At 38.1% G+C, this 18656-nt stretch overlaps 1 protein-coding gene across 2 annotated transcripts in view; it reads right to left on the reverse strand.

The window, feature by feature from the left end:
* The window catches only part of Eps-15 (Epidermal growth factor receptor pathway substrate clone 15), a 555588-nt gene that overhangs the window by 48483 nt on the left and 488449 nt on the right, over positions 1–18656 (reverse strand). For both annotated transcript variants that reach the window (XM_067145864.2, XM_067145865.2), the window contains exon 18: positions 3682–4029. In XM_067145864.2, the coding sequence (XP_067001965.2) occupies positions 3682–4029 (348 nt within the window). The remainder of the gene's footprint in view (positions 1–3681; positions 4030–18656) is intronic.

The raw sequence follows: 18656 nt of genomic DNA on the forward strand, positions 1-18656 counted from the left end.
CTTAATACTGCAAATACAACATTACTTAAGGTTTTATACTTAATTTGTCCATTTTCAAATTTTTATTTTTTTTTTTTCTAGGGGCTTTACGTCGCACCGACACAGATAGGTCTTATGGCGACGATGGGATAGGAAAGGCCTAGGAGTTGGAAGGAAGCGGCCGTGGCCTTAATTAAGGTACAGCCCCAGCATTTTCAATTTTAAGCTCTGCAATGTTGCCCCAATTCACATCAATGTTAGGTCCATGTACAATATATTCCGGGAAAGTATCACACTGGTAAACTTCAAATTCCTCTTTAAGTTTGTTATGTTCACTTTCTTTGACCAAAGTTGGGAATCTTCGAACAAAGTATTCAAGAGATGAATAGGAAACCTTCATTCTGAGAGAGATGTCTACAACTTCAACAAGATGAAGAAATTCATCATCAAGGGGAAATTTCCTGCCATATAAAACTCTCTTACAGAATTATAAAACATCTCTTCATCACAGTGATTATCTTTCAAGTATGGCCTAGCTTTTGCTCCAATTACCAAGTCCTCATTGGCTTTCTGGTATTTCCTCCTCTTGAATTCAACACTCAAAAGTGAGGTACATTATGACTGAATAGAACATGGCTGAACAAATCTGACCAATAGGTCAGTTAAAAGACCAGTAAGTTTCCTCCTAAGAAGATGTATGGCTGGAGCATCTTGTTGCAGAAATATATTCACCGAGTTAAAAAGGTAGTGTACTCTGAAGAAAGTAGCAAAACAGTTGTGTGTGGGTCTTGTATGAAAGATTTCACAGTTTTAAACTGCTTGGTGGTCTCATTTTTATGGTGGGTCTCATCACAAAACATGAGTGTCAAAGCTTCCCACTGCTCAAGAACTCTATCGATAGACTGAAGACGTGAGAGCCAACGGGTACCAACATATTTCAAAATTTTGTGACCCTCTGTGCCACAAACAGCCTGATAAACTTTCAACGTGTTTTGCCTTTTAGAACTCTTATCAAGACAATAATATAACTGAACCAAAAAGTTCTCTACATTGACTGGTAATTGGGCTGCTACTCTTTTGTGCACAGATGTGTAAGAGATGACATGAACAACCTGGGACCAGAAGAATGCCTGTCCTTCACAAATTTGGCAACACCTTTATTTGCCCCTATCACTGTGTATGCATTGTCAGATGAAAAAAAAATGCAATTTTCCCATGGAATGGCTAAAGAAGAGAACTCACTATTAATAACAGAGAAAATTCCCTTACCTGTATTGTCGGTACTCTCTAACAATGACAATAGAAGAGTTGATATTTAGCCTCTCTGAGTATTAAAGAAAGAGACAACTATAGGATAAAGTTTAACTGCATTTGAATCCGCACTACCATCAGTAGCCAAAGAAAAAAGCGTTATTTGCAAAAGTTCACTTATTTCCTTTTTTGCTCCAGATGCCGTGTATTGAACTAAAGCAGAGGTTTTAGTTCTTGCACAACCATATTTCTGAGATATTTTAGTCAGGGAACATTGATCTAAACAAATTTCCAGTGTAATCTGAAACTGATGACAGAATATTATGCTCCAAAAAAAAAATGATATGAACAGCAATTCGTCATTCGTCATCACAGTTTCATTACCTTTTATGAAGAACGATGAAACAGACTGGTTTCATAATTTTGATTCACCGTGTGTGTGATGTTTCTTGGATTCTATGTGTCGTCTGCAATCATCACGTCCACCGTGAGCCACAGAGAAATCACACGAACACACACTGCAGAACACGTGGTTTTCACTAACACGAGAAGCAAGTAGGCATGGCCATTCCTTTGTGTAACAGTCTTGATATTTCTGTAACACTGCTGTCTTCTTAGAAGAAGATCCAATTTGACAATTGCTCCGCTTCATTTTACAAAGCCAATCACTTCTTTTTGAATCAACGACTAGGATAATTAGAACTGAAATGCGCCTAAATATACCACTCGTTTTACGCACACAACAGACAGCTAAATATGCGCACTGGAGAACCAAAGAGAATTGCAGCAGAGCAAGGAGTACAGCCTACCTCACGGCCGACTTGATGCGTCATTCTAGCTAAAAGAGCAGCGTATATTTATGTAGCTGGCCGTGATTTCACAATGCTCGCGGGAAACAAACGGAAGTAATGACCAAATAACTGCCAAATATGTTTAGTTGCCAACTTACAAACATTGAAATGAGGAGGGTTGACCAGTAATGCTCTAAGGGATTGAACATATTTTACTTCTTTCCTTTTCTTCGTAGAAATTAACTTTTATTGTGACAATGTTGCTTTTCCGTAATAATTTCCCCTTCGACTGTAATGCCGCAATCACGAAGTGAAATCCGTAATCATTATGGACAATCCGTAATAGTTGGCACATCTGTGTAGGTTATGTTCTTCCACAGCATCTGAGATAATTGCCAGTTCGCTGGATGTCCCGATACATAATTGACAAGGATAAACACCCACCAAATTCTGGTGGTATGCATTATACAAAGAAAGAAGCGGTTCTGCTTTACTTTTAGATTTAAAACTGCAAGCAAGAGTTCGTTACAAAAATTTCACCTGAATCAAGTAGGACTTATGATGCAGAAATGAAACTCCAAGTTCAGAGAGGCAATTCTGATGCCACATAGAATGGCTGTGACATTAAGATACTTGGCAACAGAAGGAATGTTTTACAAATTTACAGTATCTATTCCTTACATCCAAGCAAGCTCTCGGTTCTATTGTTACAGACACGTGTGGAGATGTGAGGAGTTTTTTTATTATAACTCCAACATCTGGATCCCAAAGTATCGATTTGTTCTAAGATATTTTAATAAATTCAGGCACTTCCCATCGTCCTATGCTACACAGGTTTGCTTACAGCAATACCTTTAGTTCACATATTACATACTCCCTGACAAAATGTGAGATGCATGAGCCTACTCCTGTATTCGCAACAAAAACAGGTAGGCAGTGGCTCATAGAACATGATACAGAACATGCTTGCAGTACATTCGCAAGCATAGTTCGGAAAGCATCTCCGTTAGTGGAATCTGGTAACAGTAATAGTTACATTACATGCAACAGCTCAGTAGTAAGGCACATGGCTTTAGAGTATCCTTTGGAAGTAAACTCTGAATTCACTTTCAGTCATTGCAACCTCTGAAAAGGTACTTCAGTCCAGACATGGTACTGAACTCTCTGTCAAGGATAAATTCAGCATCTTAGCTCAACCAAACGATAGTTCATAATACTGGAAGAAGTTATCCAGCCATAAACGGCAATTTCAAAAAAATGCAGTAGATAATAAAGTACTTATCTGGAGTATGACATTAATCCAAAATGTACAGTTAAGTTTTCAGATAAGCAAATATCCACCATATGTTGAAAGAGGATTGAAATTAGGTCAAGGGTGAAGTAACAGTTATGATTCGCAACTAAAAATGCTGGATGGAATGTCTTGAAAGAAAAGGATTTGGCTGATGTCGTTTAGTTTGAAGATGAAAGTGCAAATTAATCATCTTCATAACCCATCATTTTAAAATATTTAGAAACATTTCAGGAAATTAATTTCCTGTTACATGAAATCAACTTTACAGAGAACTACAATTATTACACTGCTTCAAAACTTCTATTACCACATATTTTGAGCTGCATTCTAACATTCTAAACACTAAATAAGATTAAATTACCATACCTTACTATCGAAGTTGGCAAAATCTGCAAAGGAATTCACACCACTAGAGCTGCTGGCAAATGGATCATTATTCAGAGAAGTAGTTCCTCCAAATGGGTCTCCAGTTGCTCCAGGATTGCTGAAAGGATCTCTACTAGCTGTGGGTTCGGGACTGGGTGTCGGAGGCAAAGGCGCAGCTCTCATCGTGGGCTGCTGCAATGGACGAGGTGGTGCAGGGCGTGGGGGAGGTTGCTTGCTCTTCTTTGGTGGTAACGCTGGACTGGGGCTTTCTGGACGAGGGGGAGGTCCACCACTTGAAGGCTGGAGACTTGCAAATGGATCACACCCGAAAGGATCCTTACCAGACATCTAAAAGCATATATTAAAATTAGTACATACATACAGTAAATACTAATGAAACAAAATATGAAACTTAAAAATGTGAAAATTCTTCACAATATGTAAAAAATATAAAAAGTAACACAAGGACAAGTATTAATATAGTGGTGCCCCTGATAGGTACAGGTGTTGCCAGTACTGAACTGAACGTCAGCTTTTGGTTGCCAGACTATCACTTGTGATCTCCTGGCTAATGGTACACGAAACAAACAATACTAGCTCTTTTCAGAGCCAATCTGCAAAGCCCTTGGGAACTGTTCTGAGAGTCCTTCAAATCAACATCGAAGGAATCAATAGATCTAAAAGTGACTACCTTTCCAAATTGGCATTGGAAAATAATGTTAATGTAATATGCATTCAGGAAACTCATGCCTCTAATCAATTTCAGCTTCGTTCAAGAGGAAACATTCCTGGATACAAGTTACTTGGAGCTACTTATCATCAGTCTTATGGAACTGCAACCTTTCTTCGAAATTCCATCACCTGCTCTTATTTAGTCTTTGCATATTCTGATGCAGGCATTTTCAACATCACTACAAAAGTTAATGATGTATCGATCATAAATATTTATAAACCTCCAGGAATTCAGTGGCCTAACAGTGTTCTTCAAACAATCTCTCACCCATCCATCTATGTGGGTGATTTCAATAGTCAACATACTCTGTGGGGTTATAGATATAGTGATCAGTGTGGAGAAAAACTTATAGAGTGGGCAGAGCTTTGTGACATGCAACTGATTTTCAATCCAAAAGACAAACCTACATTCAAGTCAGGAAGATGGAACTCGGAAACCAATCCTGACTTGTGCTTTGCTTCATGTGATCATCAGGGATCCAGCTTACCTGTGTTTCATAAAGTTCTCATGAACTTTCCACGTAGTCAACATCGACCTGTCCTTCTGGAAACTGGAATGCAGATTCCTACTATAAGACCTTCTCCATTCCCTCGTTGGAACTTTGGTAAAGCTAGTTGGGAGAGCTATTCAGCTGATCCTGACAGTGCTATACAATGGATTCCTCCTGAGGTTAGTAACTACTCTAGGTTTGTGAAAGCTATTCTAACATGTGCTAAAAGACATATTCCCTGTGGAGTGAGAAAGGACTTTATTCCAGAGTGTGATGAGGCTTGTGAAGTACTGTATAGAGATTTCCAGAGGAGTGGTGAAAAAGATGTAGCTGACGAGCTCCTTCATAAACTAGATGAAGCTAGACGAAGCAGATGGAAGGAAACCATGGATACACTGGACTTCAGACACTGAAGTAGAAAAGCTTGGAGACTTCTAAAGAAGCTAGGAAGAATACCTCACAGTCCCCAGCTGAAACCAGAGGTTTCACCAAATCATATTGCCAGTCGTATTGCCAGTTTGTCTAATTTGAGAAAGCAGTACACTACTTCTTCCAACATTTCTGCTTCTTTTACTGAGCAAGAGCTTTTACTTGCCCTAAATGAATTGAGAAATGGAAAATCCACGGGTTTTGATGGTATACACCCAGAATTTTTGAAGCACTGTGGAAAAAAATGTAAGGAACTGGCTAGTGCAGTTTCTCTCAAACATACTCCGAACAAGTCAACTCCCTTCAGAGTTTAAATGAACTAAGATACTAGCTATCTTAAAACCTGGTAAACCTACAGATTCTGTCAAAAGCTATAGACCAATTGCCTTAATGAGTGTCTGCTTTAAGCTCTTGGAAGGGCTTATATACAATAGAATAAGTCCTCTAATTTTTAGAATCATTCCAATCGAACAAGCTGGTTTTAGACCTCAATGTAGTTGTGAAGATCAGGTGCTTGCTCTGACAACACATATTGAGACAGGTTTTGAAAAGCAATTAAAGAGTGGAGCAGTGTTTATTGATCTAACAGCTGCATATGATACAGTGTGGAGAGAAGGTATTGTAAGTTCTTTAAACTGACAAAGTGTAGTCAAATGTCGCGTTTGATTAACAATATGCTCTCAAATAGAATTATCCCGGTAGTCATGCATACAAATCACAGCAAAATAAAGGTACTTAACAATGGACCACCTCAAGGATCTGTTCTTTCTCCATTACTGTTTAACCTGTATATTGCAGACATACCTGTCATGAGCTCTCGTCAATTTGCTTATGCCGACGATCTGGCAATAATTAGTCAGCATGTGGATGCTAATGTGATAGAGAGAACTTTAAATGCAGACCTGGATGTTCTGTGCACATACATGCTTGAAACCAAGACCTAATAAAACGGAAACCTGCTTCTTCCATTTAAATAACCGGCAAGCAAATATCACCTTGCAAGTGTCACTTAATGGAAGTCTTCTCCCTCACAATGCCAAACCCAAATATCTTGGAGTTGCTCTCGACCGAACGCTATCATACAGGAAACATCTAACCAACCTAGCAGCCAAATTAAGGTCACGCAACATCATCCACAAACTTGCTGGCTCCACATGGGGAGCTTCTGCGTCTACTTTGCGTACTTCAGCTACGGCGCTGGTGCTTTCCACAGCTGAGTACTGTTCTTCAGTTTGGATCAACAGCTCTCATGCTAAAAAGGTGGACACGGTCCTGAATGAAACAATGTGTGTCATAAATGGCACAGTAAAATCTACTCCTCTTCTCTGGTTGCCAGTGCTCAGCTACATAGAACCTCCTAGAATTAGAAGATTGAATAAATTGGTTAGAGAATACAACAAGATATTAACCAATCCTGATCTCCCTACCCATGAAGATGTTAACGTCAGATTCAGCCACCTAAAATCAAGATCTCCTCCTATTTGAACAGCACAGAAACTTGTTAGGAGGGATTTAAATCCAAAAACTGATTGGCAACAAGAGTGAAACAGTGTAGCTCCGATTGAATGACAGACACTGTTCAATTATAAGAATCTTCCAGCTGGCTTTGATTTGCCCCGCAAGACATCGGTAGCCCTCAACAGAGTACGTAATAATCACGGGAGATGTGGATCAATGTTGTTTAAATGGGGAATAACATCATCTCCAGCCTGCGACTGTGGTGCAGTTAAGCAAACTATCAATCATTTTGTCACCGAATGCATTGGAAGGGCATTTGCTGGATCCAGCCAGGACTTTGTGGTGGCTTCTTCTGATGTCAAAAAATGGCTAGAGAACTTAGATCTAACTCTTTGAACCCTTTTGCTTGCATGCTTGTTTTCAATGTTATGTGTATATCTTGTAATTACGTATATAACATTTTGTGCTGTATATTTAATCTTTGTATTGTTTTGTGTACGTTACCATACGCTAATAATAATCATCATAGTCATCATCATGATCATCCTTATCACCCATTTCCCTCATCTGGCTCCCGCCGAATTGAGATGTTTATGGCAACTTTCCATGTTCCTCTATCTAACCACCATTGATCCTCCGTAACTGTGTTCCAAATGGCGTTTGTACGCCAGCCTACCCATAACCTAATGCTTTTAAAACCTTCAATTGTGTGTGTTTGAGTCATCAGTCCATAGACTGGTTTGATGCAGATGTCCATGCCACTGTATCCTGTGCTAACCTATTCATTTCTACGTAACTACTGCATCCTACATCTGCTCTAATCTGCTTGTCATATTCATACCTTGGTCTACCCCTACCATTCTTACCACCTACACTTCCTTCAAAAACCAACTGAACAAGTCCTGGGTGTCTTAAGATGTGTCCTATCATTCTATATCTTCTTCTCGTCAAATTTAGCCAAATCAATCTCCTCTCACCAATTCGATTCACTATCTCTTCATTCGTGATTCGATCTATCCATCTCACCTTCAACATTCTTCTGTAACACCACATTTCAAAAGCTTCTATTCTGCTCCTTTCTGAGCTAGTTATCGTCCATGTTTCACTTCCATACAATGCCACGCTCCACACGAAAGACTTCAAAAACACCTTTCTGATTCCGATATCAATGTTTCAAGTGAGCAAATTTCTTTTCTTAAGAAAGCTCTTCCTTGCTTGTGCTAGTCTGCATTTTATGTCCTCCTTACTTCTGCCATCGTTAGTTATTTTACTACCCAAGTAACAATATTCATCTACTTCCTTTAAGACTTCATTTCCTAATCTAATGTTTCCTACATCACCTGCCTTCGTTCGACCGCACTCCATTACTTTTGTTTTGGACTTATTTATTTTCATCTGGTACTCCTTACCCAAGACTTCATCCATACCAGTCAGCAACTTCTCAAGATCTTCTTAAGTCTCCGATAAAATAACAATATCGGCAAATCTCAGGGTTTTGATTTCCTCTCCTTGGACTGTGATTCCCTTTCCAAATTTCTCTTTGATTTCCTTTCCTGCCTGTTCTATGTAAACATTGAAAAGGAGAGGGGACAAACTGCAGCCTTGCCTCACTCCTTTCTGGATTGCTGCTTCTTTTTCAAAGCCCTCGATTCTTATCACTGCAGATTGATTTTTATACAGATTGTAGATAATTCTTCGTTCTCGGTATCTGATCCCTATCATCTTCAAAATCATAAATAGCTTGGTCCAATCAACATTATCGAATGCCTTTTCTAGATCTACGAATCCCATGTACGTGGGCTTGTCCTTCTTGATTCGATCCTCTAAGATCAGACATAAAGTCAGGATTGCTTCACGTGTACCTACATTTCTTCTGAAGCCAAATTGATCTTCTCCCAACTCAGCTTCAACTTGTTTTTCCACTCTTCTGTAAATAATACGTGTTAAAATTTTGAAAGCATGAGATACTTAACTAATGGTGCGGTAGTTTTCACACCTGTCAGCACCGGCTTTCTTGGGAATAGGTATAACAACATTCTGCCGAAAATTGGATGGGACTTCTCCTGTCTCATACATCTTGCACACTACATGAAATAACCTTGCCATGCTGGTTTCTCCTAAGGCAGTCAGTAATTCAGAAGGAATGTCATCAATTCCAGGTGCCTTGTTCCTATTTAGGTCACTCACAGCTCTGTCAATTTCTGACCTCAAAAACAGGTCTCCCATTTCATCAGCATCAACAGCCTCTTCATGTTCCAGAACCAAATTATCTACATCTTTACCTTGATACAACTGTTGGATATGCTCCTGCCATCTTTCTGCTTTGTCTTCTTTCCCTACAAGTGGCTTTCCACCTGAGCTCTTAATATTCATACACCTAGATTTCCTTTCTCCAAAGGTTTCCTTGATTTTCCTGTATGCAGCATCTACCTTTCCCAGGACCATACAGCCTTTGACATCCTTGCACCTTCAATTATTATATATAAATTATCTCTTACTACATGCTAAGTACGACTACACCCTGTAAATATGTATTGTAAGTTTGTATAACCTCAAATACGTATTGTGAATATGTCTAACCTCGAAATCTGTGCAGTCGAAAACTGTAGAAAGCTCTATGATATATATTCGGTAGAATCCACTATTATACATACATACATACATACATACATACATACATACATACATACATACATACGGAGGTTTCTGGAAACTTATTGTAATGATTTATTATCCAGATATATGTAGAAACATTAAGAATGTTATAGATTTCTCCATGTGTGTTCGTAAACTGTAATTGAACATTTGAGTTTGATCTACCCCAATCGAGAAGACGGTCGATCAATTCTTCCTTGTATGTTCAGATGTGTTCCTTTTTAAAGTGTTGCAAGAACATTTCAAGAAGTCGATATTTCTAGAATGTTTGTCGAACAGGCGGAGAGGCTAGAGAGTGGGAGTTAGTGAGGGTGTAGAGTGTGAGTTAGAGTGAGTGTTACAGTGAGCTGAAGATTTGGTTGATACCTGAACTTGTCAGAATCAACTTGAGTGAGAGGGTAGGCAGTCTTGCATTCTGATGGTAAAGTGAATAATCAGTGAGAGGACTTGTTGATATCTGTATTTGACAGAATGGACAGTAAATTGCTTCAGTGTATTTACCGTAATAATGTTGCGTTGCATATAATTGTGTATAACTGTGTGTTGTTAAGGAACAGGCGTAGCAGCAATAAAGTGGTTTTATGCACGGAAGTGAATGCATCTTCTGTGATTTATTTACACCAAAATAAAACAGCATTGAGAACGATAAATATGAAAATTTTTCACAATATTTAAAAAATGTAAAAAGTAACACAAGGACACGTATTAATATAGTGGGACATAATTATAATTATTCATCATCATGATCAACCTGTCTTTAAAAGTAGGAAAGATCACAATATGAAGATAAAGTTGGAATTCAAGAGGACAAATTGGGGCAAATATTCGTTTATAGGAAGGGGAGTTACGGATTGGAATAACTTACCAAGGGAGATGTTCAATAAATTTCAAATTTCTTTGCAATCATTTAAGAAAAGGCTAGGAAAACAACAGATAGGGAATCTGCCACCTGGGCGACTGCCCCAAATGCAGATCAGTAGTGATTGATTGATTGATTGATTGATCCTATCATCCATTTCCCTCATCTGGCTCCTGCTGCACCGAGATGTTTATGGCACCTTTCCATGTTCCTCTATCTAACCACCATTGTTTCTCCTTATCTGTGCTCCAATCCAGGTTTCTTTCAATTACAATATTCTTGATAGTTTTCAACCACCGTAGTCTCTGTCTCCCTCTTGCTCTTCATCATCCTATTTGGGTCTCCATCATCTGCTTTGGCATCCTTCCTTCCTTTCATCCTCTTAGGAGTAATATGACCAAACCATCTACGTTTATCCCTCTCCATTCTATTGTAAATCTTTTACACTACAATTTCCTTCCTGACATCTTCATTTCTTTCTCTGTCCTTTCTTTCTCTGTATCATCTTACAAACTGAATGCACTTGTAAATAGTGCATATATATATATATATATATATATATATATACACACACACACACACACACAGAGAGGGAGAGAGAGAATGCATTTATTTCTGCTTCCCCCATTTGGAGGTTGCCGAAAGACAAAGCTTACATGAAAATTTGATTAATAACTACAAGGGTAATTTATAATAATGATAAGTATACTAATTAAGGCCTACTTAATACAGTAATTAAAAATGTGTATCAGTCAATAATTTTAAAATCCATGAGGGATTCCTCATAGGACAAAGATGTAGATAAGAGTACAAATGATTTTTGACTATTGCTAACGATCCTTTCAGAGCTGCTAACCCAATGTCCTTAATAAATTGGTTATGCAGATTAAATTTCTTACAAAAGTTGTGAAATGTGTGAGTAATGGTGCCTCGTGCTCCCATCATCAATCCTAATACATCTATGGAGTCCAGATATTTCTCGGCATAGTATGGGACTGTAGGTTCATATATATCACATTTCTCCTTGTGTACATCATGTGGTTGAGTGGATGATGCTTCGGTTCTAATTGTGGGGGTCTATTATGAACCCTTTACTTGAGCCCGGTGGTATAGCAATCATGTCAATCTGCCAGCTTGACCCTGTCTGAGACAATCCATGTACCTCCTCGTAGACTGTATAATGACTTTCTCTCAAGGCTTCAGCAATCATAGACCGTATACGATGATGATGTGAATTCCGTTGGGTGTCATAAAATGGACAGGAACCGAAGACGTGACCAAGTGTTTCAATCTTACTGTGGCAACACCGACAGTGGTTATTGTAGATTCACAGTGAAGTATTTATTTATTTTCCACCTAGTCGATACAATGATTGCTTAAGGCAATTTTTAATGGTCAAAAGTGGTACATGTTTTGTATATTATCAACATCTTCAGCCACATAACACTGTTTAGATGAAAAATATATAAAATTGACAAAGTAATGCTTTAGAGGAAGTGACCTTGAAATTAACAAGTGCATTCAATTTGTAAGATGATACAGAGAAAGAAAGGACAGAGAAAGAAATGAAGATGTCAGGAAGGAAATTGTTAATTTTAAGGACACTTCCTCTAAAGCATTACCTTTGTCAATTTTATATATTTTTCATCTAAACAGTGTTATGTGGCTGAAGATGTTGATAATATACGAAACATGTACCACTTTTGACCATTAAAAACTGCCTTAAGCAATCATTGTATCGACTAGATGGAAAATAAATAAATACTTCATTGTGAATCTATTGAAGTGCGATACGGACCATGAAGCTGATTTTATGTAAGTGGTTATTGTTTCGGGACCTGCCAGGTAATACATGAATTGGAACTACATTTGCTGTTAGTTTTATGCCATTTCACCAGTCGCTACTGGTTAAACCTTCGAGTTTTCTTACCCACTGATTGGCTGGTTTGTACTCCTTATACAGTATAACACCTTACCCTTTTGTGGTAAGGCACACCAGGCATCAAATTCTTTCTCACGGAGTTGTCGTAGGAGCGAGACATTGACCGATTCGTATTCAGTATTCATGAGTAGGCCATGTTTTTCGAAGCATTTCCTTGTTTCTGTATTGAGGTCTCTGGTATGGTTAATATGTATGTTGTTGGATCGTTGGAGAACTTTGCATGCATTTGTGTGTTGTAGATAAGCCTCCCAACCACACCTGAAAAGACCAAGTCCTTTATACTTTTTATTGGAGTATAACATGCTGTCTGGTGTATCTATTGGAAGCTGAAGAACTTCTTTCAAGGTGCTTTTGATAAGTTTGTCAGTATCAGTTAGGAAACTCGCAGGTATTTGATGTAAAGGTGTAGTGTGAAATTTGTAGATCAATGATGGGCAAATGTAGGTTGATAGCACATTCAATTTCGGGTGTGGTTGCAGTAGTGGAGTTGATGCTAATGCGTCTAGTTTACTCTTAAGTTTTTCATCATTAATTTAGCATCAAATACAGTAGCATTGTGATAGTTTACTCCGAGGTAGTGGATTGTCTCTGCAGGAGTTATAGATTTAATTTCATTGTAGGATTTGTGCTTAGTAAGAAGTTAGGATATGTCTGAACATAGTTTTAACATTATTGTAGTGTAGTAACTTATTAGAAATTAGAGTGCCTATACTATAATTTTTAGTAGTTTTGCAAATTTCGAACTTTAATGGTAATTTTCTTTTCTGTTTTTACTTGGAAATAACCTGTTGTAATTAGAATACGTCTGAACGTAGTTTAAAATTATTGTAGTGTATTGTAGTATCTGTACTTAGTCTGAACGTAGTTTAAATTTATTGTAGTGTATTATAGCAACTTATTAGAAAGTAGTGTGTTTATTCTATTACTGTGAAATATTTGTATAGTATAGTACCGTTTCTGTGGTATCTGTAGTAATTCTCTTACTAAAATTCTGTTGTTGTAATTAGGGTAGACTTAACTGCAGTTAAGAATTGTGTAATTCGTGTGTATTATTCTCTGTTTCCAGTAATTAACAGCAATTTTCATCGTGTTAGCGTGTTGTAGGAATAAGAATAGTACAATTAAGTAGTACTGTAGTGTAGAAGTAGCCTATATTAAATAACTTACTGTCGTGTGTTCTTTGTAATCTAACCCAGACAATATTTCTTTCCTTTCATTTTTATTTTGCACAGAATATGTCATCTTATTTTTCCTTTTCTTTTCATTATTTAGTAAAAAAAATGCGAGTGTAGGAACTGTGGGTGTGGCCAGGCATTAAGGAGTATGAGGGAGGAGTTGGAGAGCTTGAGGGAGATAGTTAGGATTCTCTCAGAGGACAGGAAGGAAAGTAGGTCTCTAAACAATGTACAGGATACAATAGGTGTAATAGAGGGATTGGAAGGAAATGGAGGAATTGTGGAAGACAGGTGGTCTAATGTTTTAAGGAGAAGGAGATTGCAGGCTAAGGGCTCCATTCAGGATCAAAATTCAGGACAGGTGTCGATGAGAAATCGGTACGAGTCACTGCAGGTAGAACAACCGAGGGAAGATGAGGAACAGGGAACTGTTGCTGAGAAGTTTGGAAGTAGGAGAAAGGGAAGAGGTAGGAAAGGGAAATGTGGAGTAGTGGATAGGAAAAGACAGGTGGAACAGAGTCATGGGATGGAGAAAAGGGAGGAGGAAGTAGCTTCTGCAGCTGTCAGGAAAGATAGGACTGACCAGGAGGGGAAGGGATCAAATGAGGTGGGTAGGGTTGAGGCTCTGGTCATGGGGGATTCTATCATTAGACATGTTGGGAAAGTGTGTGGAGGAAAGGGTACCAGGGTAGAGTGTTATCCAGGAATTAGGTTAAGGCAGATGTTCAGGAAAGTAGAAGAGAAAGATGAGGGAAAGGAGAAGGTGGTAGTGTTTCACGTTGGTACTAACAACGTAACACAAGCAGGTATAAGTACCAACATAGTTGGGGATGTGTGGGATCTGGTAAATGCAGCATGGATGAAGTTTAAGGAAGCGGAGATTGTTATTAGTGGAATACTATGTAGGACGGATACTGACTGGAAGGTGATTGGGGATTTAAATGAGACTATGGAGTGGCTATGTGGGGAAACTGGGAGTGAAATTTCTAGATCCTAATGGGTGGGTAGGAGATAGGGATCTGCGCTCAGATGGCCTACACTTAAACCGCAGTGGTACATATAAGTTAGGAAATTTGTTTCGAAGGGTTATAGGGAGGTACATTCAGGGAAACAGGGTGCAATAGGGAGTGGTGTTAAGGGAACAGGGAACTGGAAATCAAGTAGGGATGACATAAAACTGTTAGTGCTCAATTGTAGAAGTATTGTAAAGAAAGGAATAGAATTAAGTAATTTAATAGATATATACTTACCAGATATTGTAATAGGAGTTGAATTATGGCTGAGAAATGATATAATGGATGCAGAAATTTTCTCACGGAACTGGAGGGTGTATCGTAGAGATAGGATAGGAATGGTCAGATGGGGAGTATTCATTCTCGTGAAAGAAGAACTTGTAAGCTACGAAAAAGTTAATGATGACAAGCACGAAATTCTAGGGGTAAGGCTCATTTCTAAAGATAATAGACAACTTGATGTCTTTGGAGTGTACAGACCAGGAAAGGGTAGCGCAGATGCTGATTCAGAATTATTTGATAAGAAAATCAACTATGTGGGAAATGATAAGGAAAGGAACATGATTGTAGCGGGTGATCTCAATTTACCAAATGTCAATTGGGAAGGTAATGCGAACAACAGGAAGCATGACCAACAAATGGCAAATAAGTTAATATGGGAAAGGCACCTGATTCAGAAAGTGATGGAACCAACTAGAGGGAAGAATATTCTGGACGTGGTGCTGGTAAAACCAGATGAGCTCTATAGAGAAACCAAAGTAATAGATGGTATTAGTGATCATGAAGCTCTTTTGTGGTAATTAAAAATAAATGTGAAAGAACGGAAGGTCTTAAAAAAGTAGGACTGTTAGGCAGAACCAGATGGCTGATAAAACAGGCATGAGGGAGTTTTTAATAACTATGATAGGTGGAAAACGGTAAATAAAAATGTAAACAGATTCTGGGATGGGTTTAAAGCAATTGTTGAGGAATGTGAAAATAGGTTTGTACCTTTAAAGGTGGTAAGGAATGGTAAAGATCCACTATATTATAACAGGGAAGTAAAGAGACTAAGAAGGAGGTGCAGGTTGGAAAAAAATAGAGTTAGAGATGGCTGTGGAAGTAAGGAGAAATTGAAGGAACTTACTAGGAAATTGAATATAGCAAAGAAGTCAGCTACGGATAACATGATGTCAAGCATAATTGGGGGCCACACAAAATTTTACTGAAAAATGGAAGAGTATGTACAGTTACTTTAAGGCAGAAACAGGTTCCAAGAAGGACATTCCAGGAATAATGAACAAGGGGAGTGCGTATGCGAGGATCTTCAAAAGGCAGAAGTATTCAGTCAGCAGTATGTAAAGATTGTTGTATTAAAGAAGTATTAAAATTTACTTATGATAGCAATGACATTTACAGTAAGATACAAAAGTTGAAAACTAGAAAAGCAGCTGGAATTGATAAGGTTTCTGGGGATATACTAAAGACAATGGGTTGGGATATAGTACCATATCTGAAGTACTTGTTTGATTATAGTTTGCATGAAGGAACTTTGCCAAATGAGTGGAGAGTTGCTATAGTAGCTCCTGTATATAAAGGAAAGGGTGATAAACATAAAGCTGAAAATTACAGGCCAGTAAGTTTGACATGCATTGTATGTAAGCTTTGGGAAAGCATTCTTTCTGATTATATTAGACATGTCTGGAAAATTAATAACTGGTTTGATAGAAGGCAGTTTGGGTTTAGGAAAGGTTATTCCACTGAAGCCCAACTTGTAGGATTCCAGCAAGATACAGCAGATATCCTGGATTCAGGAGGTCAATTGGACTGTATTGAGATTGACTTATCTAAGGCATTTGATAGGGTAGATCATGGAAGACTACTGGCAAAAATGAGTGCAATTGGACTAGAAAAAAGAGTGACTGAATGGGTGGCTCAGTTTCTAGAAAATAGAACTCAAAGAATTAGAGTAGGTGAAGCTTTATCTGTCCCTGTAAAAATTGAGAGGGGAATTCCTGAAGGCAGTATTATTGGACCTTTATGTTTTCTCATATATATATCAGTGATATGTGTAAAGAAGTGGAATCAGATATAAGGCTTTTCACAGATGATGTTATTCTGTATAGAGTAATAAATAAGTTACAAGATTGTGAGCAACTCCAAAATGACCTTGATAATGTTGTGAGATGGACAGTAGGGAATGGTATGATGATAAACGGGGAGAAAAGTCAGGTTGTGAGTTTCACAAATAGGAAAAGTCCTCTCAGTTTTAATTACTGCGTTGATGGGGTGAAAGTTCTCTTTGGGGATCATTGTAAATACCTAGGTATTAATATAAGGAAAGATCTTCATTGGGGTAATCACATAAATATGATTGTAAATAGAGGGTACAGATCTCTGCACATGGTTATGAGAGTATTTAGGGGTTGTAGTAATGATGTAGAGGAGAGAGCATATTTGTCTCTGGTGAGACCCCAACTAGAGTATGGTTCCAGTGTATGGGACCCTTACCAGGATTACTTGATACAGGAACTGGAAAAAATCCAAAGAAAAGCAGCTCGATTTGTTCTGGGCGATTTCCGACAAAAGAGTAGCGTTACAAAAATGGTGCAAAGTTTGGGCTGGGAAGACTTGGGAGAAAGGAGACGAACTGCTCGACTAAGTGGTATGTAGGATGCTAAAATGGTTTAATGTGTCACCTATTCAATACATATAAATTTTTAAACATTAGGAATTTATTATTAATTCCATTTGAGACATGTTTCGCCCTTCATTGAGGGCATCATCAGTCAAATTACTTCCTCAAGGCAAAAATCAGGTCTCTGATCAGTGATTAAACTATAAACATTAAGATACATTACAATGGGAAAAATTAAACAACCAAGAAAAACTTCTGTTCACTGGTGATACAGTTAAACAATATAAGTTTATAGACATAGTAGTCGGCACCAATGTGTAAAATCACTGGGTATTTTAGCAGAGTCCAGCAGTGGTGTTCCGAAGAATAATTGATGCACTCGTTAGAAAATCATAGGAAATTATAAAGTTTATACAAATATTTACATTGAAACAGTCGGGGGAGAAAGGGTATAAGTATCTGTTGTCAATGTTCCTAACATTAATTACTGCTGTTGGTTGAATGATTACAGGTTGAAAGGGTAACTATACAGTAAATTTGCAATTCCAATTGAATAGTTGAGAAATCACAGCTTATATACATATTTACGAGAGAGCAGCTTGGTGAGAAAGGGTATAAAGATGTCTAGCATCAAGTGTGTCCCTTTGTTTTAGTTGTTGGATGATGATTGCACCATTAACACATCAGTAATTTGCAGAGCGGCCCAACCTTAGTTTATATCACAGGGGGCAGGGAAAAATATTCCATAGTTTTATTTTTTATTTCTAGAATGTCAAATGAGGTTCTGTAGGCGTAATCAAATTGAAAGTTCTCAGGTTGAATTTCCGGGTTAGTGCGGTGAAATTGTCACCGAGTACACGGTGCATTTGAATGGCAACAATGGCGGCAGTTATTTGTTGATAATTGTATTTATTAGGAATATGTTGCGGGTTAGAATCTTTTGCTTTTTAGTTTAGTTAACTTCATGTAGCTTTGAACTTTATGTGAAAACATCAGTGATATGCTACTGAGACTTCAATTTAATATTATTCCGTAAATGAAAACATGAAGGACCTCAGGATGAAGTTATTGTTTTGTGCTGCTGGTCTGGTGAAAATAGAATGGAGTTGCTTATGGTATCAACCGCAGTGGAGAGATTAGAATGTATTACTACAGAGTCAGAGCGTCGTAGCTGGAACGAGGCATCTTCTTTTTCTGTCTGTGGAGAGGAGCCATAGTGGTGCGCCATGTTCGTGCCAGTGTGCGCTGCATTCTAGCGTGTTGTCAAAGTGGTATGTTCCGAGCTGTCAGTGGAGAGATGGCGTGGGAGGAGATCAGTAGACGAATAAGTTTGGATGGTGTCTGTAAAAGTAGGGAAGATCACAATATGAAGATAAAGTTGGAATTCAAGATGACAAATTGGGGCAAATATTCGTTTATAGGAAGGGGAGTTAGGGATTGGAATAACTTATCAAGGGAGATGTTCAATAAATTTCCAATTTCTTTGCAATCATTTAAGAAGAGGCTAGGAAAACAACAAATAGGGAATCTGCCACCTGGGCGACTGCCCTAAATGCAGATCAGTAGTGATTGATTGATTGATTGATTGATTGATTGATTGATTG

The sequence above is a fragment of the Anabrus simplex genome, chromosome 4 (assembly GCF_040414725.1).
Source record: "Anabrus simplex isolate iqAnaSimp1 chromosome 4, ASM4041472v1, whole genome shotgun sequence".
Lineage (NCBI taxonomy): Eukaryota > Metazoa > Arthropoda > Insecta > Orthoptera > Tettigoniidae > Anabrus > Anabrus simplex.